General features: G+C 39.5%; 1 protein-coding gene across 5 annotated transcripts in view; it reads left to right on the forward strand.

Annotated features, from left to right (window-relative positions):
- The first annotated feature begins 425 nt into the window (after positions 1 to 425).
- LOC110214757 (serpin B6-like) overlaps positions 426 to 26644 on the forward strand; it is a 33690-nt gene continuing 7471 nt past the window's right edge. Inside the window, exons 1-4 of one of the 5 annotated variants that reach the window (XM_020995813.2) lie at positions 426 to 615; positions 22380 to 22557; positions 23528 to 23665; positions 24423 to 24540. In XM_020995813.2, coding sequence (XP_020851472.1) covers positions 22387 to 22557; positions 23528 to 23665; positions 24423 to 24540 — 427 coding nt within the window. In that variant the 5' untranslated portion in view covers positions 426 to 615; positions 22380 to 22386. The other 4 variants (XM_020995814.2, XM_020995810.2, XM_020995811.2 and 1 more) reach the window with 4 other exon arrangements.

Raw genomic sequence — 26644 nt, forward strand, 5'->3', positions numbered from 1 at the left:
GTTTAAGCAAATCGTTTAGGATGGTTTTCAGCCCCCTTTCTCACTCCTCCCTTTATTTCTCCTTTTCTTTCTTCCTTCCTTCCCTGGGGAATTATTCTTCCCAAATTACAGGTTACCAGGATATGGTTTAGAAGTGCGATGGGTTGACTAGAGGGAGGGATTACGGAGAGAGATAACCGAACCTGTTATTCCATCTGGGTAAAAAATTTCCAGTGAGGAATTTTCCTATTCCAATCAAAGTTGGCGGCTTTTCTGAAACTTACAGTCTAACAGAGTTGCCTAAGGTCACACAGGCAGTATGTGTCATAGGCAGAACTTGCACCCAGGTCTTCAGAGATGAGGCAGGCGTGCTCGGAAGGACCCTGATCCCACAATAGTTTCTCTTAGCACCGGGTTTCCAGTATGCCCCAAGTCAGAAGCTTCTCTCTGACTCCTCCCACAGTCCAATAGTGGCTATTCCCGGGCCCTGGGGCTCTGGCTTCCCTGACTCAGCTGCTAGAGCTTTAAACGGAGCCGCCTGGGCTTAACAGCCAAACTTCTCTCCAAGGTTGCCAGAAGAGGTGTTGAAGGTAGCCGCAGCAGCAGCGCTTACCGCAGCCCCTACAGCAAATTCAGGTAGGCGGAGGCAGACTGGGCTTCTCTGCGAGCTGCTGTGCCCTTCCTCCGAAGGTAGAGCACTGGGAGGGCCGGGTGTCAGGGCAGGATTCCTCCACTTTGTAGAGGCGGGAGATGGCGAAAGGGCGAGTGAGTCTTGGCTTCGGCATGCCTACCTTCCTACTTGGCCCTGAGGTCCGCGCCGCCCAGCTCAGGATTTGTGGAGCCAAACTCCCTGCAGCTTTGATCATGGCGCCTGTGTCTGCGTTTTGAAACTAGAGAGGAAGTCCGTGGGCCAGAGGACATGCGGGTCCGGGGAGTAGCAGCAGCTGCAGCGGCAAATACTACCGCTCCTGCGCCTTTACCTGAGCTAGCGGCAGCTCGTAGCTTCTGATTGCTGGTGCTTAGTAGCCCGAGCCTGGGCATGGAAACCTGGCAGGGCGACTGGGTTCTGAGAGCTTGCTTAGGTTGCCCTACATTAGGAATGAGGATAGTACTTTTCTCCAGTTCCCACCTTCCCCCAGCACACTGGAGCACGTATGGGCAGCCAGATATGTTGCTTATGAATTATGCATAAGGCAGGCGGGGAGCGGCCTGCTAATGCCACTTGATACTTCCTGAACCTGGGGCTCCATCGAGCTCTAGGGATCTAATGGTCTGACCTGCGACGTTCCCGAAACTGCGAAAAAGGAGCAGAGGTATCCTGCAACCCCACTTCTTCTCATTGTCAGTTCTTGGGGGAGGAAGAGAAAGGAGACTTCAGAAGGACAACATGGGGGCAGAACTAAGTCGCTCCCCGCTACTGGGTTCCAGGTGATACTCGCCCTAGAAATAGGATATTTACCTGTGCGGAGAGAGGAGGTGGACCGGCAGTAGACTGCATAACTCTTGTACCTTAGAGCAATTCTGCATTGGGAGAGAAGAGCAGGTTTCATTTGGGGATTTTCATATAGTTTTAAAGTTGTAAGTAACCACAGAGGGCTTCGAGAGGAGGAGCCCATAAATGCTCTGTAGACTGGACAAGGTTATACAGCTAGTTAGTGGCAGAATACAAGTCTTGATTCCTGACCCAGGCCTTTTTTTTTTTTAAATCATATCTGCTATATGGATCCCACGCAAGGGTTCAAAGTCCTAAGTAGAAGCTGTAAATCCTGGAAGCGATTTGGGGAAAAAAAAAAAGGCTGGGAGGGGAGAAACTGAAGGCTTTGTGATTATGGTGATCAGGCTTGGCTTCTGGGAGAAATGATGAAATGTATTCCCCTCCTTTCCATGGAAAGGTAAGAGACCATGGGTGTGGAATGTTGTGGGGGGCAGATGTCTCTCTTTGTTTTGCTCAACTGGTTGTAGTTGTTATAAGGGAGGGGTTTACTGGTTGGGAAAGAGGGAAAGGGGTACATTTGGGAAAGAGTGATATAAAAATAAAAGGTATCGAAACTTTCAAAAGCAAAGTGAATTCTAATAGACAGGATGTTATCATAGTGCATCCTTCAGTGGCAGAGGTTGAGGCCCTTCTAATGTTGGCTAGGGAGCAACGCCATTAGCCAACCCTAAGCTTATTTGGTACCTGGGATTTGACATGAGCTTTCTAGGTCAGTACCGTTCAGGCATAACTAGGCAACAGTAGCCAGGCTCTATTTCAAAACCAATCTGATGTTCCTGGAGTTAAAAATCTGAGAATTATGAAAAATCCCACTATATTTTTAAATCTGTGAAAATCAATGTGGTTTTATTAAACGACTTCAGAAAAAATGGCAAAAATCTAGTTTGTTCAAGACTTAGAGGCACTATGGACTTTATGTCTATCATCAACATCATTACATTCCTTTTGTTAGAATGTAGTGGGTACTTCAGACTTAGATTTCATTTTGGAAATTTATTTTTGTGAAGCTTGTTACTTCAAGGGCAAGAAAGGGAGGTGGTGAAATTTGAATGCTCAAATCAAGACATGGAATCACATGAAGAAATTGGCATAAATGTTTTACTACATTTTATTGCCCAGTCTAGTAATGAATCCAGTTGTCCAGTATAAACCCTGGGGAGACTAAAGGTTATTCCAGCAACGTTTTGGGTGGTATCAGGTTGAATAAACAGGTTAGTTATGCCATCATAAAGTAATCTTTGGATCAGGTTACTGGATTTTACCTGTCTTTGGAATAAAACAGTAGTGTTCCTGTCATATTTATGAATCATCATCAGCTAGTTTATATTGAATATGAAGTCACTAGTTAATAATTCTTGAAAATGGACAAATATACTTCATATAGATTAATGTTTCACTACCAGATAAATGGCAATGTTTTCTGAAGATAGTCATATTTTATAATAACTTGAAGTGGTACATTGGTGAACTCCTCTCTAGTTTATTTTTCATTTTTTCTTTTTTTTTGGTAAATAGTATTTTATTTTTTTCCAGTTACATGTAAAGATAGTTTTCAACATTCATTCTTTATAAGATTTTGAGTTTCAAATTTTTTCTCCCTTCCTCATTCACACACCCCCTCCCCAAGATGGCAAGTAACCTGATATAGATTATAAATGTGCAATCATGTAAAAATATTTTCCATATTATTCATGTTGTGAAAGAAGAAACAGAGTTAAAGGGAAAAGACACAAAAAACCCTGAAAAGTGAAAATAGTGTGCTTCAATCTGCCTTCAGACTCCATAGTTCTTTCTCAGGATGTGGATAGCATTTTCTATCATGAGTCCCTTAGAATTGTCTTGGATCATTATATTGCTAGGAAGAGCTAAGTCACCCGCAGTTGATTATCACACAATGTTGCTTTTACTGCATAGGATGTTCTCTTGGTTCTGCTCACTACACTCAGTATCAGTTCATGTAAGTCCAGGTCTTTCTGAAATCTGCCTGTTCATCATTTCTTATAGCACAATAGTATTCCATTACATCCATATACCACAACTTGTTTAGCCATTCCCCAGTTGATGGGCATTCCATCAATTTCCAATTCTTTGTTACCATGAAAAGAGCTGCTACAAATTTTTTGTACCTGTAGATATTTTCCCCTTTTTTATGATCTCTTTGAGATACAGATCTAGTACTGATATTGCTGGATCAAAGGGTATGCACAGTTTTATAGTCCTTTGGATATAGTTCCCAATTACTCTCCAGAATGGTTGGATCAGTTCACAACTCTGACAATGCATTAGTGTCCCAGTTGTCCCCCATTTCTAACATTTATCACTTTCCTTTTCTGTCATGTTTAATTTGCATTTCTCTAATCTGTAGTGATTTAGAGCATTTTTTTTTTCATATGACTATAGATAGAGACTTCATCTGAAAACTCCCTGTTCATATCCTTTGGGGATATCAGTTTATCAATTGGGGAATGACTTGTATTCTTATAAATTTGACTTGTTTCTCTATATGTTTGAGAAGTGAAGCCTTTGTCAGAAGCATTGGCTGTAAAAATTGTTTCCCATCTTTTGCTTTCCCTCTAATCTTGGTTGCATTTATTTTGTTTGTGCAAAATTTTTTTTTAATGTAACATAACCAAAATTCTCCATCTTGCATTTCATAATGTTCTCTACCTCTCATTTGATCATAAATTCTGTCCTTCTCCATAGATGTGACAGGTAAACTATTTCTTGCTCTCCCAATTCGAGTATGGTATCACCCTTTGTGTCTAAATCATGTACCCATTTTGACCTTATCTTAGTATACAGTGTGAGATATTTATCTGTGCCTACTTTCTGCCATGTTGTTTTCTAGCTTTCCCAGTAGTTTTTGTCAAATAGTGAGTTCTTATCCCAAAAGCTGAAGTCTTTGGGTTTATCAGACAGTAGATTGCTATAATCATTGACCACTATGTCTTGTATACCTAATTTATTTCTTAGCCAGTACAAATAGTTTTGATGATTGCTGCTTTAAAATATTATTTTACATCTGGTATAGCTAGGCAACCTTCCTTTGCATTTTTTCCCCCATTAATTCCCTTAATATTCTTGGCCTTTTTTTTCTTCCAGATGAATTTTATTGTTTTTTCTAGTTCTATAAAACATTTTTTGTTTTGAATGGTGTGGCACTGAATAAGTATATTAATTTAGGTAGAATTATCATTTTTATTATGTTAGCTCGGCCTACCTATGAGCAATTGATATTTTTCCAGTTGTTTACATATGACTTTATTTGTGTGAAAAGTGTTTTATAATTGTGTTCATATAGTTCCTGGGTTTGTCTTAGCAAGTACACTCCAAAATATTTTACGTTGTCTACAGTTATTTTAAATAGAATTTTTCTTTCTACCTCTTCTTGCTGAGCTTTGTTGGTAATATATTAGAAATACTGGTGATTTATGTGAGTTTATTTTATATCCTGCAACTTTGCTAGAGTTGTTAATTATTTCAAGTAGTTTTTTAATTGATTCTTTAAGTATACCATCATATCATCTGCAAAGAGTGATAGCTTTGTTTCCTCATTGCGTTGTCAAATTCCTTCAATTTCTTTTTCTTCTCTTATTGCTAAAGTTAACATTTCTAGTACAATATTGAATAAAAGTGGTGATAATGGGCATCCTTGTTTCCTATCTGCTTTTTTTTTTTTTGGCTAGACAATAGGGTTAAGTGACTTGCCCAGGGTCACACAGCTAGTAAGTGTCAAGTGTCTGAGTCTGGATTTGAACTCGGGGTTCTCCTGACTCCAGGGCCAGTGCTCCAAGCACTGTGCCACCTAGCTGCCCTGAGCCCGTGATCTTATTGAGAAGACTTCTAGCTTATCCCCATTACAGATCTTGCTTGTTGATAGTTTTAGAGTCTGCTTATCATTTTAAGGAAAGCTCCATTTATTCCTATGCTTTCTAGTGTTTTTAATAGGAATGAGTGTTGTATTTTGTCAAAAGTTTTTCGGTATCTATTGAGATAATCATATGATTTCTGTTGGTTTTATTATTGATATAGTTAATTATGATGTTAGTTTTCCTAATATTGAACCAGCCCAGCATTCCTGGTATGAATCCCAATGATATTGGGATATTAGTATATTATCCTCATGAAAAATTGCTGTTATCTCTTTGCTAATATTTTACTTAAAATTTTTACATCAATAGTCATTAGGGAAGTTGGTCTATAATTTTTTTTCTCTGTTTTGGCTCTTCCTGGTTTAGGTATCAGAGCCATATTTGTGTCATAAAAGGAATTTGGTGGAACTCCTTATTCACCTTTTTTCCCAAATAGTTTATGTAGTATTAGAATTAATTGTTCTTTAAATGTTTGATAGAATTCAATTTTAAATCCTTCTGGCCCTGGAGATTTTTTTTTCCTTAGGGAGTTCATTGAAGGCTTGTTCAATTTCTTTATCGAAAATGGGGTTATTTAAATATTTTATTTCTTCTTCTGTTAACCTGGGCAATTTATACTTTTGTAAATATTCATCCATTTCACTTAGATTATCAGATTTGTTGGCATACAGTTGGGCAAAATAGCTCCTAATTATTGCTTTAATTTCCTCTTCATTGGTGGTGAATTTACTCTTCACATTTGTAATGTGGTTTTCTTTCTTTTTTTAAATCAAATTAACTAAAGGTTTATTATTTTTTTTCATAAAACTAGCCCTTAGTTTTACTTGTTATTTCAGTAGCTTTCTTACTTTCAATTTTATTAATCTAATTTGGTATTTAATTGAGGATTTTAATTTGTTCATTTTCTAGCTTTTTAAATTGTGTGCCGAATTCATTGATCTGTTCTTTCTCTGTTTTATTCATGTAAGCATTTAGAGATATAAGATTTCCCCTACGTACTGCTTTGGCTGCATCTCCACAAATTTTGGTATGTTGTCTCATTATTGTCATTCTTTGATGAAATTATTGTCTCTATGGTTTGTTGTTTGACCCACTCAATAGCTTCCAATTAATTTTTTTCTTTTTTTTTCCAATTAATTTTTAATCTATCTTTCCATGGCCCTTTATTACATGTAATTTTTATTGCGGTCTGAAAAGGATGCATTCAATATATCTGCCTTTATGCATTTGATTGTGAGGTTTTTATACCCTAATACATGTTCAATTTTTGTGTAGGTACCATGTACCAATGAGAAAAAGGTATATGCCTTTCTATCCCCATTCAGTTTTTTTCAGAGTTCTGTCATATCTAACTGTTCTCCTTAACTTCTTTCTTGTTTATTTTGTGGTTAGATTTATCTAGTACTGAGAGGGGAAAGTTGAGGTCCTCCACTAGTATAGTTTTGCTGTCTATATCTTCCTATGACTCACTTAACTTTTCCTCTAAGAATTTGAATAGTATACCACTTGGTGCATATATGTTTAGTATTGATATTACTTTATTGTCTGTGGTACCTTTAGCAAGATGTAGTTTACTTCCTTGTCTCTTTTAATTAGATCTATTTTTGCTTTTCCTTTTTCTGAGATCAGGATTGCTACCCCTGCCTTTTTTTTTTTTTTGCTTTAGTGAAGCATAATATCTTCTGCTTTAGCCTTTTACCTTTACTCTGTGTGTCTCTCTGCTTCAAATGTGTTTCTTGTAAACAACATATGGTAGGATTCTGGTTTTTAGTCCATTCTGCTATATTCTTCTGTTTTATGGGAGAGTTCATCCCATGCACCTTCACAGTTATGATTGCTAACTGTGTATGTCCTTTCACCCTATTTTTCCCCATTTATACTTTTCTCTCTCCTTTCACCCTTTCACCCTTTCTCCTTTCACAAGTGTTTTGCTTCTGACCACTGCCTCCCCCAATCTGCCCTCTTTTCTATCAGCCCCCTCCCTTTCTTTCCCCTTTCCATTCCTACTTCCCTGTAAGGTAAGACAGATTTCTCTCCCCAACTGATTATGTATGTTATTTCCTCTTGGAGCCAAATTTGATGAGAGAAAGGTTCAAACAATGCTCACTTCCTCTTCCCTCTCTCTACTGTAATACTTCTTCCATGCCTCTTCATATGGTTTAATTTGCCCCATCTGCCTCCTCCTTTCCTCTCTCCAAGTACGATCCTTTTTTTTTACCCCTTAATTATTTTTTTTAGCACCGTGTCAAAGTCGACTTATACCCATACCCTCTCTCTACCCTTCCAACTGTCCTAATAGAGATACAGTTCTTAAGAGTCACAAATATCATCTTCCCATACAGGAATGTAAACAGTTTAACTTTACTGAATACCATGTTTATTTCTTCTTCCCTGTTTACCTTTTTATGCTTTTCTTGAGTCTTGTATTTGAAGATCAGATTTTCCATTCTGGCCTTTTCTCTTTCTGTCTGTGTGTGTGTGTGTGTGTGTGTGTGTGTGTGTGTGTGTGTGTGTGTGTGACAGAGAGAGACAATTGGGGTTAAGTGACTTGCCCTGAGTCACATAACTAGTAAGTATTTTATATGTCTGAGGTCAAATTTGAACTCAGGTCCTCCTGAATCCAGGGCCGGTACTCTATCCACTGTACCACTTCACTGCCCAATCAGCTCTGGTCTTTCCATCAGGAAAATCTGAAAGTTCCCTATTTCATTGAAAATCCATCTTTTCCCCTGAAAGATTATGCTCAGTTTTGCTGAGTAATTGATTCTTGATTGTAATCCAAGCTCTTTTGCCTTCCAGAATATCATATCCCAAGCCCTCCAGTCCTTTAATGTAGAAGCTGCTAAGTCTGGTATAATCCTGACTGTGGCTCCTTGATATTTGAATTGTTTCTTTCTGACTGCTTGCAGTATTTTCTCCTTAATCTGATAGTTCTGAAATTTGGCTACAATACTCCTTGGAGTTTTCATTTTGGGATCTCTTTCAAGAGGTGATAGGTAGATTCTTTCAATGCCTGTTCTATCCTCTGGTTCTAGGACAGATATTCCCAAACTTATTTTTTAAAAAAAAATTACTCAGCACCCTCCTGGAAATCTACTTTCCTCAACCCTTTAACACTTTTTTTTTTTAAAAATTTGCCTCATTTCAAAAATATATTTTAAAAAGATGATGCATCTTAAATTTAATAATTTACTATAAATTTGTGGGGGTTTTCCTTCTTTGAAATTTTGATGACACAATGTTGCATCATGTAACCATATAGTATCATATTATAAACAAATCATACACACATATTTCTGTTGATGCATGCTGGACTTCCTGACAATGTGTGATATAGTCTCTTGCCAATGCATCCCTGTTAAGACCTGTTGGTGGACTTGACCACTGACCAGTCATAACTTACATTTTGTGTGTTTATTTGGAAAATAATATTACACAACAGATGAAACAGATACAAATGGTTTTTCAAAATTTCTTTATCTTCTTTCCTTATGCTTCCACTACTCCCTTATTTTTATTCAGTGCCCCCCAATTGTACCTAAGGCTACTACTGCCACTGTGGATTGTTCCAGCATGCCCCAGGGGGTGGTATTGCCCATTTGGGGAACCTATGGATATTAGGTTTAATAGATTTTCTTGAAAATTTCTTGAAAGATGCTGTCCAGGCTCATTTTTTGATCATGGCTTTCAGGTAGTCCAATAATTCTCAAATTACCTCTCCTGGATCTATTTTTCAGGTCAGTTGTTTTTCCAATGAGGTATTTAATATTTTCTTCTATTTTTTCATTCTTTTGACTTTTGTTTGACTGATTCTTGATGTCTCACAAAGTTATTAGCTTCCACTTGCCCAAATCTAATTTTAAGGAATTATTTTCTGCAGTTAGCTTTTGTACCTCCTTTTCCATTTGGCCAATTCTGCTTTTAAAGAAGTTTCTTTTTTTTTTTCAGTCAACTTTCATGTTTCCTTTTCCAAGCTTTTGACTTCTTTTTTCATAATTCTCTTGCATAACTCTCATTTCTTTTCCCAATTTTTCTTCTACTTCTCTTATGTGATTTTTAAGATCCTTTTTGAGCTCTTCCAAGTAGACTTTTTGGGCTTGAGACCAATTCATATTCCCCTTTGAAGCTTCACATGTAGGCATTTTGACATTGTTGTCCTTTTGAGTTTGTGTTTTGATCTTCTCTGTTGCCATTGTAGTTTTTCTATAGTCAGGGCTCTTTTTTGGTTTTTGTTCATTTTTAAAAATTGAACTTCGCTCCTAGGGTACAGCGGGCAATGTCCCAAGCTTCTTCCACTGGGGGCCAAGGGCCTGGTCACTGGCTTTCTGGGCTGGGGCCTCTGCGGCTGGCGGCTTGCCCACTGCACTGGAGTGGCCCTGCTTAGTCATGTCTGTTGTGCCCTGGGTTCCAGGGCTGGCAGTTTGCCTGCTGCACTGGGGCTGGAGGCCTCACAGCTGGCCTGCTGTGCCACTAGCCTGTTGAGTCAGAACCATGGGGCCTTAGCTGCTGATCTGTGCTGTGGCTAAGAGCCTCCTGCTGGCTTGCTCAGAGAACATGTGCTCCACTTTTACCCAAGTGAGACAGACCTTTCCTGAAGTCCTTGTAAGTTACCTTGGGCTGGAAAATTGTTTTGCTCCATCTTTTTGTGGATACTGTTGCTCCAGAATTCTTTCAGAGTCTTGATTTAATGTTGTTTCCGAGGGAAACTGGGTAGAGTTCAGGCACCTTCCTGGCTTCTCTCCACCATCTTGGCTCATTCATTTTTATTTCAAAGCAAACTTTGACTAGTTTGACAAACTTTATGATTAATGTAAACTGAGGCAAACACTCTCTTGAAGGAATTCAGATTTCTCTTTTCCCCAAAGCAGAAGATGTCCGGAGAAGACAAAAGCCAGTTTTCAAGATTTAAATCCCCCTTTTCCCTAAAGAAAAGAAAAGCAGAGGAAGATGATGCCTATGAAATTAAAGAAAATTTTTTTTCTATTAAGCAGGGAAGTAAAACATAAACAAGGGGACTGCCAATCTATGCTGACAGCCCACCAAGTAATGGATGGGGAGAGTTTATATGTCCTTTGAACAAAGGAAGGTAAGGAATTTGAGGGAAAAGGTGAACTTAGAAAGGAATGAGTCAGTGATGCCCATCCCCAAGAGGAGGGGAAGTGAAGAATTCCATGTGTAAGGTTGGGCCCTTTGATATATAAATCAGATTAGCGGTCCATAGTTCAATGCTTGATAAGGAGATGTGTCCAAAAGGCAGAATAATTTGGAGAGCCCATAACCAAAGTTAGGGGAGTCAGTCTCTGGAGATAAGGGTGTCTCCTGTAGGTCCATAAACCACCAAATGGCTCAGTCTGCTTCACAGATGGTATATCCTTAATTGGCTTTAGAGTTGCTGATTTTCTCCAGATCCAGCTGGATTTATTCTTCATCACCACAAAGGATTGTTGGTATGTCAAGGCAAGACAGCCAGTCCTCATACAATTCTTCTGATCACCTGAATAATTGGAGGGTGGGGGGAGTGTCAAGCAAATCAAGGTGTCCGGTTTCACATTAATTTATAGCCCATCCTTACCATAAGAGTACAGTCATAGTAAAAATGAATGAAAGAATTCTCCTTTTACTGCTTGCCTGGTATAACCTACACTCTGCTCCTTGAGTGTCAAGGTATACTAAGACTGTTTCATGTTTCCTATGGTTGTTAGAACTGGAGTTGAGTTTGAAATCAAAGAAAAGAAGGTCATCACTATGAAAACTTGAGAGGTGAAGCCACTTTTAATCCAACTAAGGCTAAACACTCCTTCAAAGTGTTATTTACATTATATTATTAACAACAACTTAATTTGCTTAGTAAAACTGTGCCAATCACTTGGGTTAAAAGTCCAGAAATACTGTTTTGTTTTCATGACCGCATAAGAATTGAGTGGTTGCTATATTGTTTTATTTTAGGGGGCAAGGAGAGAACAGAAAGAATCAGAATTAGTTTCAGTCTAATATATTTAAATTCCTGCTGAGACTTAATTGTTTTCCCTGTAAAAGTACATTCTTGTTGATTAGTTTATGGCTGTTTGTTGTCCTTTGTCCTCGAAGAGGACCAAAGTGATATCACTGTGTTAGAGTCAAGTTACAATGTGTCCGACAATGGCAGATCAGACTGACACGAGCTCAGAATGCTCTGCCACAGGTTGGCCAGAAATAGTCCATGTGAACATTTGGAGTAAGTGTGTGCATCTCGTGTTTCCTTCGAGCTATTTCAATTCTGCTTTGCTTTTAGAGTATCTTCTCTGATGAGGGCATGCCATGCTGGATGGTCCTGTGCCAGTGTCTCCCAGACAGACTATCAATTACAAAGTTCTTAAGAAAACTCTCGTGGAGCAGCTGCGTGGTGCAACATATACAGCACTGGCCTTGGAGTCAGGAAGACCTGAGTTCAAATCCGGCCTCAGACCAAACACTTGACACTTACTAGCTGTGTGACCCTGGGCAAGTCACTTAATCTCAATTGCCTAAAAATAAAAAAAGAAAAAAGAAAAAGAAAGACCTTGAGATTGTGCTTGTATCACTTCTTCAGACTACCATGTAAGCACTTCTCCTGTGTGAATTCTCCATAAAATAGTCTTTGGCAAGAATATACTTGGCATTTGAACAACTGGCCAACACGTCATAGTTGCATTCTCTGCAGTAGAGTCTGAATGCTTGGTAGTTTAGTTCAAGAAAGGACCTCAGTGTCTGGTATCTTATCCTGGTAGATGATCTTCAGAATCTTCCTAAGACAATCCAAATGGAAGTGATTCAGTTTCCTGGCATGGCACTGGTATACTGTCTAGGTTTCATAGGTATACAACAATGAGATCAGCACAACAGCTCTGTAGACTTCCATTTTGGTAGTCAGTCTAATGCCTCTTCCCCCTCAACACTTTCCTTTGGAAACTCCCAAACATTGAACTGTCTCTAGCAGTGCCTGCATCAACCTCATTATCAACGTGTACATTCCTAGAAAGTATACTGCCAAAATGAGCGAACTTATCCACAGCATTCAAAACTTCTCCATTTGCTATAACCAAAGGTTCCACATATGGGCGGTGTGGTACTGGCTGATAGAATACCTGTGTTTTCTTGGTGCTAATTGTTAGGCCAAAATTAGCACAAACAGCAGAGAAATGATCCATACTTAGTTACATCTCAGCTTCAGAGGCTTCATTAAGTGCAAATCATCTGCAAGCAAAAAAATTATGCACCAACACTCCCTCCACTTTGGTCTTGGCTTGTAGCCTCTTCATGTTAAAGAATTTGCTATCAGTGAGGCAGCTGACTTTGATGCCATGTTTGCCCTCATCAAAGGCATTTGACACCATGGCTGAAAACATTATGCTAAAAAGGCATGGGAGCAAGCACACAGCCTTGTTTCATTCCATTAGTGACTGGGAAAGCATGAGAGCATCGTCCATTCTCCAGAACCCAGGCAAGCATGTCATCATGTACAATACTGATGAACTTCTCTGGGCTACCAAATTTTGACATAATTTTCCATAAGCCGTCACAACTGGCTATCAGGGGCCTTGGTCAGATCTAAAAATGTTGTGTACAGACCTCTGTTCTGCTCTTGGCATTTCTCCTAGAGTTTTGGGGCAGTAAACACCACATTGGCTGTTCCTTAGCCCTTTCTGAAGCCACACTGGCTTTCAGGTAGATGACCATCTTCCAAGAATTAACCTATTAAGGAGGACTCTGGCAAGAATCTTGCCAGCAGTGACTAAGAGAGAGATCCCCCTGTGATTGTCAGAGGACAAGCTATTTCCTTTATCTTTATAGAGATGAACAATGGAGGCATTCTTGAACTCCTGAGGGATAACCTCCTCTTACCATATAACCTAGAAAATTACAGTCAGCTTTTGTTTGAGCAATGGACCCCCCACCTTGTAAATCTTAGCTGGAATTAAATCAGCACCAGGTGCTTTGCCATATAAAAGGAGGCTGATGGCATTCAAAACCTCTTCTTCAGTTGAAACTTCAGCTAGGGAGGATGACCTCAATCTGAGGTAAATGGTCAGTAGCTACAGCATTGATTGATGACAGTCTGTTGAGAACACTATGGAAGTGTTCAGCCCATCTCTGTAGGATCATGTCCTTATCACCAATCCATGTGGCTTCATCGGCACTGAGTAGTTGAGATACACCATAGGTCTTTGGCCCATAAATAGATTATATGATTAGTTTATAGTCTTCATGACAATGAAGCTTTAGTTTTAGAGATGTGTGTTACGTATATTTTAAGCTTTTTTAAATTTTTTTAGATTAATATGGTAGCCACATCAGAAAGCTGAAGGATGATTTGGTTATTTTACTTGCCAAAATGAATTGATGAAATATTTGAAATCTTTGCTTGGCTAACATTCAGGCTTTGGAAATGACGCAGTCCAGTAAAGGATAAGACTTTACATGTACATTCAATTCAGAAAAAAAAAAGCTCTGAGCATTAGTATTAAAATCTTAAAGGATTGGTGACCTCACTATCTTTATTTTTGCAATAATTACCTGTTTGAAATGTGGGCTTTTATTTTGTATTGTTCTCCTCAGGTTTAGAACTTCTTTAACTTGTACATGACTGTTAAGAATCTAAATGATATTATTTTGCAAGAGGGATCAGTTATTTTATTATCTTATTTTTAAGTTCAGTGATTTTCTGATTTACATTTCAGGACCAATGAATAGGGTTTCAGCAAATAATGCCCACATGCTCCAGTATATTCCTCAGTGAATGACTCTATTATATAGTTAGTTACCAATCATAGGCTACAGTTGGCCAGGCAATTGGTGTTTCTTTTGTAATTCTGCCTAGGAGGGCCTTCAGTGATTATTGGCAACGGTAGGTGTTGGATCTGACTTCACCTTATTTATAATTGCTTAGAAGTGTAGCATGCAAGAGCTGGAAGGTATATTAGACGTGCATTGTGTAGGCAAATGAGGACCAGACAAGTTGGGATTTACCAAAGTTAAAGAAATAGCAAGTTATTGGCAGAAATGAGTCTGGACCCAAGTTCCACATTTTTGGATTAGGATCAATGGAGTAGGCCACTGCTCTGACCCCAGTGGCTTACAGGATGTTACATATTTCAAGGATGCTTATAATTCGGTTAGAACTCATTAGAGAATGTTTAGGGTTATCTGAGGAAAGGATGTATAGGGTTGGGGAGAGCTCCTGGCTAAAACGTTGTTAGGCCAGCTCAGTGGGGGACAGAAGTCATAAAGCACTGTTCATTATCATTTTTCTCAGCTCTTAGAACTTCAGTGATTTCAGGTGCTGGCCTTTGTCAAACAAAGTAAGAGTCAAAAAATATCTCTTTTTCTGTAGGCATTTTGTTTCTCTCCTTGAGGCTTGAGCTAAATCAACTGTCTTGTTGAGAGAACTGAACTTTGTGCCAGTCGATTAAAGGGAACCTTAGACAGTCAAGATGGTGTTCACTAGGGTTGTTTTCCTAGGGAAGTAATTAGGAAATGCATTTCACTTGAGCTTTTTAAAAATCAAATGAGACTTCCTAGGTTTATTCATTTTTTATGTACTATTTTTCCTGTTGTTGGTGTGAGTGAAAATGGCATTCCAGACTAAAGGTTAGCTTGTAACCAGTTAGTGAAACTACTTATCCTGAATCCAACCAATCAAACCCTATGTCTACATGTTTTCCTCATTTCTGTATAATGATTATTGGTATTGATGATGATCCTGAAATGCCTCCTGAATGATTAGGGAGAAACTGAATCAATTATGTCCAAAGATTTTTAGATTTTTGTCTATGGCATTCTTTTGAAAATTTCTAATCCGTGTATTTCACATATAGTGATGGGAAGCACCTTACTTCCTAACCATTGTGGATTAAAGAAGAGTTTACTGTATAGGATATTTTGGTTCTGTTGTGACCTTGATAAGGGAAGAGATTTAAGGCTCTGAAATTACTCTGAGTTTTAGCCAATATTTGGGCAGGGACAAGAATTAATAGGCCGGAGAAGTTTCATTGAGAAAGTGTTTTAACTTTTTTTTTTTTAATTGGGCAGGGTCACACAGCTAGTGAGTGTTATGTGTCTGAGGCCGGTTTTGAACTCAGGTCCTCCTGAATCCAGGGCCATTGTTCTATCCACTGTGCCACCTAGCTACCCCTCTTAACATCTCTTGAGTGATAGAATTGGTGGATTGAAACAATAACCTACATTATGTAAACGTGTTTTAATGTTTTCAAAATGGAGAAGTGTGAGTGTCCCATTTCCACATTTTAAACGTGTCATTCTCCAAGCTGCCCATTCTTTTTTCCATCATGAGCTCATTTCTTTTGGCCCTTTGTTCTTCAGAGGTAACCTCTGCTCCCTGCCAACTTCTCAAGTGTGGCACTGGCGGTGTGTTTGTACTATTCTTTCTGAATCAATGATCATTTGATAACTATTTGCCAGGCGCCTCCTAAAATCCGAAGCTTTGTGTCAGAGGTTGTCATGTGGCACAAAATCCCTGTTATCACTGGGAAAATTTCTCACATGACTATGATTTTCCTGTACCCCCAAATCCTGAGAATGTCACTACATGACGGGACACAATTGGTATGGGGGATGTTCTTTCATTCCTGCATATATTGGATTTAAGTGAGGCAGAGTTGCACGGAGTTGCCAGACTCACTGTCTCCTCCAGAGTCATCACATTCCAGTGGCAGGACAGAATCAAGAAGACTCAAGGTACAGTGCGTGACCTTGGTGTCTTCGATGTCTAACCAAGCTCTAAGCACTCCTCAGTGCCTGCTTCAGCTGCCCTCATGGCCGTTGGAATAAGTTGTTCTCATCCACTCATTCCACATGGGGAAGTCTTTGCATGCTTAGGGGTAGACACCCCACTAACTCACCAATGGTTTTGAGACCCCTTGGTTAACCTCAACCTGGTTTAGGCCGTCTGCCGAAATAGTTTACTGGGGTGTGACCGCTGTGTATGCTACAGCTTCTTGGAGCCACAGATGAGAGTTAGGTGGAACAGGTGGACCCCAAAGGTGGAAAGCAGCCCTGAAAAGGGACACAATTATATAACCCATTCTGTCATTACCAATACTTCTTACAAGTACACAGCTTACATAGCTAAAAGAGGGGGTATGGGTGGAAAGAAAATTATTTACAGGTCAAAGGAAGCAAACAGAACCCTTATTAGAATTAATCCTCAAAAAGGCAATGCCTGCCCTTCCTCAGAGATTGGTACAGTTATTTGCTGTCCACAGTCTCCAGTTGTTCTGATCCATAAGTGGCCACATGGCTCCAGAGGAGAAAGTGAGGCTGGTGACTTTGCACAGCCCTCCCTCACTTAAATCCAATTCACTTGCATGTGCTGGCATCACCTTCCTGGTGTCATGGTCCCCTTCCAGAATGAAGGACGAACAGCAACATTTGTGAGTAGAGAACTTCCTGTTGGGCAACATGGCTTTCTTCCTTCCTTCCTTCTTTCTCTGAAACTTTTTTTTTGTCGTTTTGACTTTTTCTCTTGAAGACCAGCCTTAACCCCAAATCACTCTGGTCCCAGACCAAGCCCTACTTGGTTACTGTTTGTGCTCTGATTGGCTCAGAATTAATGCAAATAATAGTTGTTTCTGTTTTGGCCAGAAACCCTGAGGGGTGTCCCCTCCCAGACCTTTATTTTTTTTAAACAGGCCATTCTTTGCCTCATTTTTTTAAAATTAAACCTGAATCACTGAATAGGTGCTGCCTCAGTCAAACTGAGACCTCTTAAAGACCTTAGCTTGAAAAGGCAAAGGTCCCCCACAGAATCCTAGGCCATCTCCAGTTTTCCTGATCCATATCTGGCCACTGGACACAGATAGCTCCGGAGGAGAAAGTGAGGCAGGTGACTTTGCACAGCCCTCCCTTATTTAAATCCAATTCATTTCCATGCCATGGCATCACCTCCCTGATGTCATGGTCCTCTTCAAGAATTAAGGACAGACAGCAGCAACATTATAGGCCTCTCATTGTGTTATTGCCCCTTTCCTGAATTACTTCCTGCAGCTCTCCACAACTCCCAGCAGGTGCAGACCTCCCAGCCTGGAGAGTAGACTGTCAGGAAGAATCAGAGAATCCCAGGCTTGGAAGAGGACACCAGAGGCCAAACAAGGGTCCTCCTTACAGCACCACTGACAGGTGGTCAGCCAGCCTCCAGAGCCCAGGGCCCAGAGACCTGGAGCTTCCGAGTGCTGGCTGGTGGCCCAGATGTGTTCGTCTCACTGCTGTTACAGTGCTGGATGTGGATCTGGGCTCAATCCTGCTTCAGACACACATCAGCTGTGTGATCCTTAGCAAAGGAATTCCACTCCCCAAGCCTCGGTACCCTCCTTTGTAAAGTGAGGCTGATAGCACTAACAAACATCATTAGTTTGTGGTGAGGATAAATCAGATAATGTAAAATGACTTGCAAATCATAGGGTGCTATCCAAATGCAAGCTTTTGTTGTTATTGAGTATAATTGGTTGGATTACCATGGTGGAAAGAAAGCTGTACCTGGATCATCTGATTCCTATGAGAGGCTTGCCTCTGTCTCTCTCCTTCCTCCCTCTTGCCTAATGCCAGGGAATATGGGAAGATCTACAGGAGTTAGAAGAGAGAGAAAATAAAATTAAGAAAGAAGACAAACAGACAAAAGAAGTGGCAGGGATTAGAAAAAGTGGTGGCAACATCAACAACAACAATAACAATAAGTAATATATACATAGCACTCAAAGGTTTGTAAAGCACTTTACAAAAATATCTAATGTGATCCTACCCTGTGTGGTAACTGCTATAATTATCCCCATTTTACAGATGAAAAAAGTGATGCCAACAGAGGTTAACCTAGCTAGTGAGAGTCACCTAGCTAGTGAGTGTCTGAGGCAGGATTTGAGATCAGTTCCTCCAGATCCCAGGTCCATTGCTCTCTGTGGTCTGAGAGATTGAGACCCCTCAAAGACCAGAGTTCAGGCCCAGTGATCTGGAATGAATTCACAGACTCAAGCATTCTTCAAGTCAAGGTAGCAAAGATTTATTGTTAATGCTTTTCAGCAGGCCAGGATTCTTAAGGAACCTGTGAGAGACTGAGGATGGAGCTAGGGTTTATATGGAAAAAGGCATGGGTAAAGAATGCCAGGGACACTGATGAGGTAATCTAAAGTTCCATGTGTATTTGGGGGCTATGGATGGGAAAGTACAGGTAGTATACCAGACAGGGAGGGGGATGACAGAGGTATGGATCTTTGGAGTCTGGCAGGAGGAAGAGTCCTTGGGCTGGCCAAGGACAAAACTCCTTGGCCTGGGCAAGGCACCCCTCTCCCTCTGTCTTGATGAGAGAATGCTCTGCAACAAGGGAAATCTTTCTCACAAGACAGGAACTTACTAAGGAATTGGGAGGCTTCCAGAGAGACATGATCTCAGGGCTGGGGCCTGAGCAGCCCAGCACTTTCTCATCCAGTTTTGTGTAGCTGCACCAGGGAGAGAGATAAGGGTCATGCTGGGGCCCAGGCATGAGTCACTGCTAGGCACAGTGTCCTTGGGCTGGGGAGTGGTTGTCAGAGACAGTGTTTCTGAAACTAGGGAGAAGTTGGGGTCCAAGTACAAGCACAAGCACCCAAGCACCCCATCATCTTCACTGTGCCACCTAGTTGCCAGTTGTTTAACCAGCCACAGGCACTCTGACAATGGACTATCAAAGAGCCAGCAATTAAGTGAAGACACAGCCTTTCTGGGAATCTATGTTCACCATTCATCTCAGTACTGTAGCTCTCTGGAACCTGGGATGAGTAATGTGTTGGCCCTTTAAAAGGAACATGGTAGCACCCCAACCCTCATTCTGACTAGTTTGAAGGTGGCTGAGCCTACTGAGCTCCCCTCCTGTCATCTGAGGGCTGTTAGTCTCGGCATCCATGCTACCATTTTTCCACTGGCTGCTCATCTGCACTTTATTGTGATCTTCAGAAACTCACCTTTCTGCAAGATCAAATCAACTCTGAAACTCATATTTCTCCAGTACCCTCTGCCTTCTGGTCCCCTGCCTGCCTCTGGCTGACGTTTGAGGCAGTTAGGTGGTGTGGCAGATAGAGTGCTGGGTTTGGAATCAGAAAGACTTGACTTCAAATTTGAACTCAGACACTGTGTGACATTCAGCAAAATCACTTTATCTCAATTTCCTCAACTGTAAAATGGGGATGATAACAGCTCATAGCTTGTGGCGTAGTTGTGAGGATCATGGGAGATATTTGTGAAGCACTTAGCACAGTGCCTGGCACATAGTAGGTCCTTTATAAAATATATATAATTTATATATAAAATATAAAACTATTTTATATATAAAATATAAATTCTTTACCTTTCCCTTATTTCCTGTTGGAAAGGGTGGGCATTTCTGGACAATTTCAGGCGGACATGGGAAGGTTCCTCCCAGATCCTATATTTAAGAAGGGCCCAGAGGAAACAACTGAGAATTTCCTGCACCAGGCACCCTCCCTTTCCTCCATCTCTGGATATAGTAGGCACTTAAATATTTATTGACTATCTCAACACTCTATTTGTGTTAACCTAATTCCCTCTCGGTTTTGACTCTACTCTCTCTCTCTAGTTAATGATCTTATTTTTTCCCACTTTGGTTCTATAAACTGGTTCCACGGAATCCTGGCTTGTGACCCAGCCAGATTTCTCTCACTTTCCTGTTTGGAACTTTGCTCCATTTCAGCCTTTCTTGGTCAGTGCTAAGGAAGAACTGGACTATGTTACTGACGTTTTAATCTATAGCCTTTCAGCTCTGGTCTCCCATCGGCTGTTCTGACAGACCTTTGATTCCTTCTGCTGGGCCTTGTGAAAAGCAGACTCACAGGGGCTTTGAGTCATCTTTATAGAGGTGAGGGTTGAAGCTCTGAAAGGGATAAAACTGCTGAGAGAGAAAGAGAATGAGAATGGAGAAAGCATAGAGAGAGCTTGGAGAGACTGAAAAGAATAGGAAAGGATCTTGGGGAATGATTGTGGAGTAAGGAAGAGGATATAGAAGGAAGAAAGAAGTAGATGTCATGAAATCCAGGCAAAGAGACAGTGTGGAAAAGAAGGGAATAGCTGTGTCACACTACAACGAGGTCGAGGATGGAAACTGAAAATTGGGAAGCAGTTTCAGGAGACTAGAGAAAATTTAGTTCAACTTTTAGACAGTTGAGAAGTGAGTTGGTGATGAGGAAGTAGTGATATTCAGTATTCTGTCTTTTTCAAGATGCTCACCATTGAAAGAGAGGATAGAGATGAGAGTAATTTGAGAGGTAGAAGGTTAAAGAAAGATTTCTAGGATGTTGTTGTTTTGTGTGTTTCAGATTGGGGAGAACCAAGTGTATTAGCAGGTAGAAAGAAAGGATCTAGGGGAGAAATAGATTTTGAAAATGCATGTAAGAGAGGGAATGATTGATAGAGCAAAGCCTTAGAGGAGGCAGGAGAGGGTGGGTTAAGGGCATAGTTGGAAGGGTTAGCCTTAGTATGGAGTAGAGACAGTTCAGTCTGTCCTCAGTGCTTGGAATGCTTTCCCACCTCAACCTCATCTATTGGCTTCCTTGACTTCCTTTAAGTCCATCTTCTACAGGAAGCCCTTCTCAACCCCTCTTAATTCTAGTGCCTTCAGGCCTTTGTCAGACTTCATCTAGAATATTGGGTTCAGTTCCATGGCTCAAAAAGAACACTGATAGCTGGAGAGTATCCAAAGGAGGGAGTGCCTGCCCTCTCTGATTTACTTCCTCTTTATCCTGTATATTGCTTGTCTCCCTCTATTGAATTGTATGCTCTTTGAGGTCAGGGACTATCTTTTGCCTCTTTTTGCATCCCCAACACTTAGTACAATGCCTGGCTTGTTGTAGACACTTCATAAGTGTTTGTTGACTGACTGACTGAATCACTTAACCTCTATGTGGTTCAGGCAACATCATAGAACTTATCAACTAAGGAAGGAGTTCACCTTCCTGAGGAAATCAGAGATCCTTTTTTTCAGGATGAAATTAGCATAATTTTTAACTTTATCCAGCACTTTCTCAGCAACTAGGAAGCAGGAATTCAGTAACTGGGTAGTTATAGTTATTTAAGATTAGGATTGAGAAGCTGGTAATAACAAACATTCAAGGGAACAGGTGGTTTAATTCCTTAGGGAATCATTGCCATGAAATCAGGGTGAGGGAGATAGATTGGGCTAACAGGGAAGGGTTACCTGTCCAGACAAGAAACAGTCTTTGCCTTTCAGGGAGGTGTCTTAGATAAACCATACATACACAAGTAATGACTGGACAAACGATTCTGGCATAAGTGCTAGATGACTGATCCAGGCTATTGTTGCAGGTAATTGTTGTAGGAACTCATGTAGAGACCATTGTTGTCTAAGGTGATTGGTGAAGCTTTGTGGTAAAGATGGCATTTGAAATGAGCTTTGACAGAAAGGTAGTATACATGTAGGTGGCATGAAGGGCATTCTAGGCAACAGGTCCAAACATCAGGAGCACATACATGGAAACAGGGAAGCAGATGGCTTGTGTAGGAGACCAGAAAGAAATCTTATTCATTAGTCATATTTCCATTTGGGGAGCAAGAAATTGATAGGAACGTCTGTTGTGAACATCAATGCCCTTTCTAGATATGAGTTATAATGATAATAATAATCAGCCAAGCTGAGTTTAATCTGCTTCTCTTCAGTGCCATCGTTTATTATTTTGTTCATTTAGGGAGGCAGCTAGGTGATGCAGTAGATAGAGTGCTGGACTTGGAGTCAGGAAAACCTGAGTTTAAATCCAGTCTTAGATCCTTACTAGCTGTGTGACCCTGGGAAAGTCAGTTCACCTCTTTTTGCCTCAGTTTCCTTGTCTGTAAAATTAAGATAATAATAACACCTTGCAGACATGAAAGCACTATGTAAATGCACTCTATATTGTTATTGAAGAGGGACCATTGGAGATGATCTAGATTCAAAGTGGAGTGGATAAATGCACACAGAAGTGTCTCATATTCATGTGGTATATTTCTTTGTCTTCTTATTCTAGGCATGCTATGATGGCTGCTCTCTCTGAAGCAACCAACACCTTTACCTTGAATGTTTTTAAAAAAATTAGTGAAGAAGATGCCTCACAGAATGTGTTTTATTCTCCTCTGAGCCTCTACTGTGCCTTGGCTATGGTCTTAGATGGGGCCAAGGGAAATACTGCTGCACAGATACAACAGGTACGTGGGACTGAGAAAAAACCAACAAACAATATGGAACTTTCTACACCTCCCAAAACTGCACCTCAGAGGAGCTGATCACAAAAAGAAAGCTTTGTCAATTGTGCAGCAATAGAGAATGAGGGGAAATGGAATAGAACATGTTGGTGGTCTAAGTGCTCTGTGCTATGCACAGTAGACATTCTGGGTAGAAATGTCCCTGAGGTTACTAATGCAGAATAATCTTACCTTCTTACCTTGCTATGAGGAATAACCAGCTTAGGTGGTCGGGGATTGGGGGGGGGCGGGTAGAGGGAATTGAAAAATGCAATAATGTATAATACGTCTGGAAAGGTAGGTTGGAACCAGTTTGGGAAGGTCTTTAAATACTGAATAGAGAAGACTTGTATTTGTTCCTCAAGGCAATAGGGAGCTGTTGGAGCTTATAGAATAGGTGAGTGACATCCTCAAATCTTATTTTTAAATGCCCTCAGTCTCTGTAGAACTTTCAGTTGATTTTCTTTTGAGGATTTTGTTTTTGTTTTCCTAATATTGAACCAACCTTGCATTCCTGGTATAAATCCTACCTGGTCATAGTGTATTATTCTTGTGATAAGTTGCTATAATCTTTTTGCTAATATTTTATTTAAAATTTTTGCCTCTATATTCATAAGGGAAATTGGTCTATAATTTTCTTTCTCTGTTTTGACTCTTCCCAGTTTAGGTATTAGTACCATATTTGTATCATAAAAAAAAAAAGATTGGTAGGACTCCTTGTCCTATTTTCCCAAATAGTCTATATAGTATTGGAATCAATTGTTCTTTAGATGTTTGATGGAATTTGCTTGTAAATCCATCTGGCCCTGAAGATATTTTCCTAGGGTGTTCATTGATGGCTTGTTCAATTTCTTTTTCTGAGATGGGGTTATTTAAGTATGTTTTTATTTTTAAAGAAAGCAACACAGTACTGAAGCTGTTTTTTTCTAAACAGGTTCTTTCTTTAAACAAAGGTATAGATGTCCACCAAAGTTTCCAGTCTTTTCTTGCAGAAGCTAATAAATCTGGTAGCCAATGCCTGCTAAGAATTGCCAACCGGCTCTTTGGAGAAAAGACTTGTGATTTTATCCCAGTAAGTCTTGTCTATTATTTCTCCCTGTATTAAATTAAGAAAATCAATGAAATCTTCAAGTTTAAGAGAGATGAAGGCCTCATGTGACAGTTGTATCTCATCTGTTGGCATGTTAATAAAAATTCAGTTTGAACTATTTGAAAAAGTTGGTCACCCCGCCCCCCACAACACAATATTATTTTCCATAATTTTTAAGGATTAACCACATGGTTCAGTGGGCGTAGCACTACGAGAGTTCAAATCTCACCTCTGCTATTGCCGTCTGGACAAACATCTCACTGGGCCTTAGTTTTCTCCTCCATAAAAATGGAAGGGTTAGACTAGACACCTACTAAAGTCTTCTAGTTCTAAATCTGTGATCCTGTGATCCTATAGAAAATGAGTGCTGGGATTAATTATCTGATTGACTGTTGACTCTCAAATAGCAGTTTATTGATTTATTAGAGGAAATTGGCATATTAGTTTTCCTTTGGGTTTGTTGACCACAATCATTGCTTTTTAAGTGATCTTTTCATGGCAACAAAATTTAAAGGGATATAAGAAGTTCTGATGTCTAATTTTTAAGTCATTAGCTTCCTTAGGTTAAAGACTTAAAGTTCATCCAAGTCAAACACAAAGATTTGGGGTCAACATGTGTTGATCTGTAACATGTTTATGACTCTTATGAACAAGGGGTCCAAAATTTCCTGGCTGTGCATTGGTAACATTTAGTTTTAGACTTGTGATGCTTGGTTATAGTGTTTATTGTATTGTTCAGTCTTTTAAGGAATCCTGTCAGAGATTCTACCATTCCAGTATGGAAGAACTTGACTTTGCAAATGCTCCAGGGGAAGCAAGAATGCATATAAATAAGTGGGTAGAAGAAAAGACAGAAGGTAAGAAATCATGGAGTTTCTTTTTAGCTATTTGAGAGATGGTGGCTAATGATTTTGAGAACTCTTTTGCAAAGTATAAAAAGGGACTGATTTTCTAAGCAGCAAAAGAGGATGCAAAAATCTCTCCACTAAATGTTATCCAATTTTGTCTTTCTCCTGATTTTCAATGTCCGCAATATCAATAATGCTTCTGAATGTAGTAATCAGTCTATAGAATGAATCATTTCCAACCACGATCTATTCCTGCTTTGGTTGGATGGCTCTAAACATTGCTATCCTAGGAGTCTGAGGCTTCTCATTTAATGATGCTGCCTACAGTTTCCCTTCCACCCCAACAATGGTACCATATGCTCATTCAAGGCCATGTAGAACCATATTCTCCTGTCCTTCTGTGTCTTTTAAATATCTGTATTTACATGCATCTATTATTCATGCTGTACATATTTTATTCTGTTGACTGTATTTAACTTGACTTATTTTTGCCTTCCTCTAAATTACAAGTAAAATGTTCTGTAAATAGGCTACTATTTCATTTTATTTATGTGAAGGAAGGAGGCCTAGCAGTACCTGATTTCAAACTATATTATAAAGTTGTGGTCATGAAAACAATCTGGTACTGGGTAAGAAAAAGAGTGATGGATCATTGTAATAGAGTAGATACACAATAGATAGTAAATGACCATAGTAATCTTGTTCAATAAACCCAAAGATCCAAGCTTTTGGGAAAAGAACTAATCACTGGACAGAAACTGCTAGGAAAACTGGAAAGCAATTTGGAAGAAACAAGGCATATCCCAACGTCTCATAGCATATATCAAGATATGGTCAAAATGAATAAATGATTTAGACCTCAAGGTGGATACCATAAGCAAATTAGAGGAGCATGGAAAAATGTACCTGTCAGATATATGCATAAATTTATGACCAAATAAGAGATAGGATTATGACAAGAAAAAATGGATGATTTTTATTCCATGAAATTAAAAAGACTTTTACACACACACACACACACACACACACACACACACACATGAACCAAAAAAAAAACTAATTTAGCTAAAATTAGAAGGAAAGGAGAAAACTGGGGAAATTTTTTTATAGCAAGTTTGTGTGACAAAGGTCTTGTTTCTCAAATGTATAAAAGATAGAGGCAAATTTATAAAAATTACAGCCAGTTGATAAATGTTCAAAGGACATGAACAAGCAGTTTTCAGAAGAAGAAATCAAAAACGCTCTAAATCACTACTGATTAGAGAAATGCAAATCAAAACTCTGAGATTCCATCTTACATATATAAAATTGACTAACATGATAGAAAAGGAGAATAACAAATGCTGGAGGAAATGTGGAAAAATAGGGATACTAAGTGTTAGAATTTTGAATTGATCCAACCATTCTAGAGAATACTTTGGAAATATGCTATAAAACTGTGCATATATACCCTTTGACCCAGCAATACCACTAGTAGGTCTGGATATCAAAGAGATCAAAGAAAGGGGTAAATGACCTATATGTACAAAAATGTTTATAGCAGTTCTTTTTGTGGTAGCAAAAAATTGGAAATTGAGGGATTGCCCCTCAGGTGGAGAATGGCTGAACAATGGCTTGTGGTATATGATTGTGATGGAATACTTTTGTGCTATAATTAATTAGTAGAATGAGTTTAGAAAAACCTGGAAAAACTTATCTGAACTCTTACAAAGCGAAGTGATCAGAACCAGGAGAACATTGTACACTTTAACAGAAACACAGTAATGTTGATCAACTTAGGTACTCTGATCAATCCAATTCTAAAAGACCCATGATGAAAAATACTATCCACCTCCAGAAGGAGAACTTAGGTATTTTGAATTTAGATTGGTGCATCCTTTTAAAAATTTGACTTATTTTCCTTATTTTTTGTCTGTATTTTCTTTTGTAACATGGCTAATACGGAAATATGTTTTGCATGACTTCACATGTATAATAACATCAAATTGCTTATTTCTTCAAGGAGAGGACAAGTGGAAAAGGAGGGAGGCAGAGAATTTGGAACTCAAAATTTTTTAGAATGAATGTAGAATTGTATTTACATATAATTGTGAAGTATTTGGTGAAATCAAAA

The sequence above is a fragment of the Phascolarctos cinereus genome, unplaced genomic scaffold (genome assembly GCF_003287225.1).
Source record: "Phascolarctos cinereus isolate Bilbo 61053 unplaced genomic scaffold, phaCin_HiC Scaffold_4;HRSCAF=312, whole genome shotgun sequence".
Lineage (NCBI taxonomy): Eukaryota > Metazoa > Chordata > Mammalia > Diprotodontia > Phascolarctidae > Phascolarctos > Phascolarctos cinereus.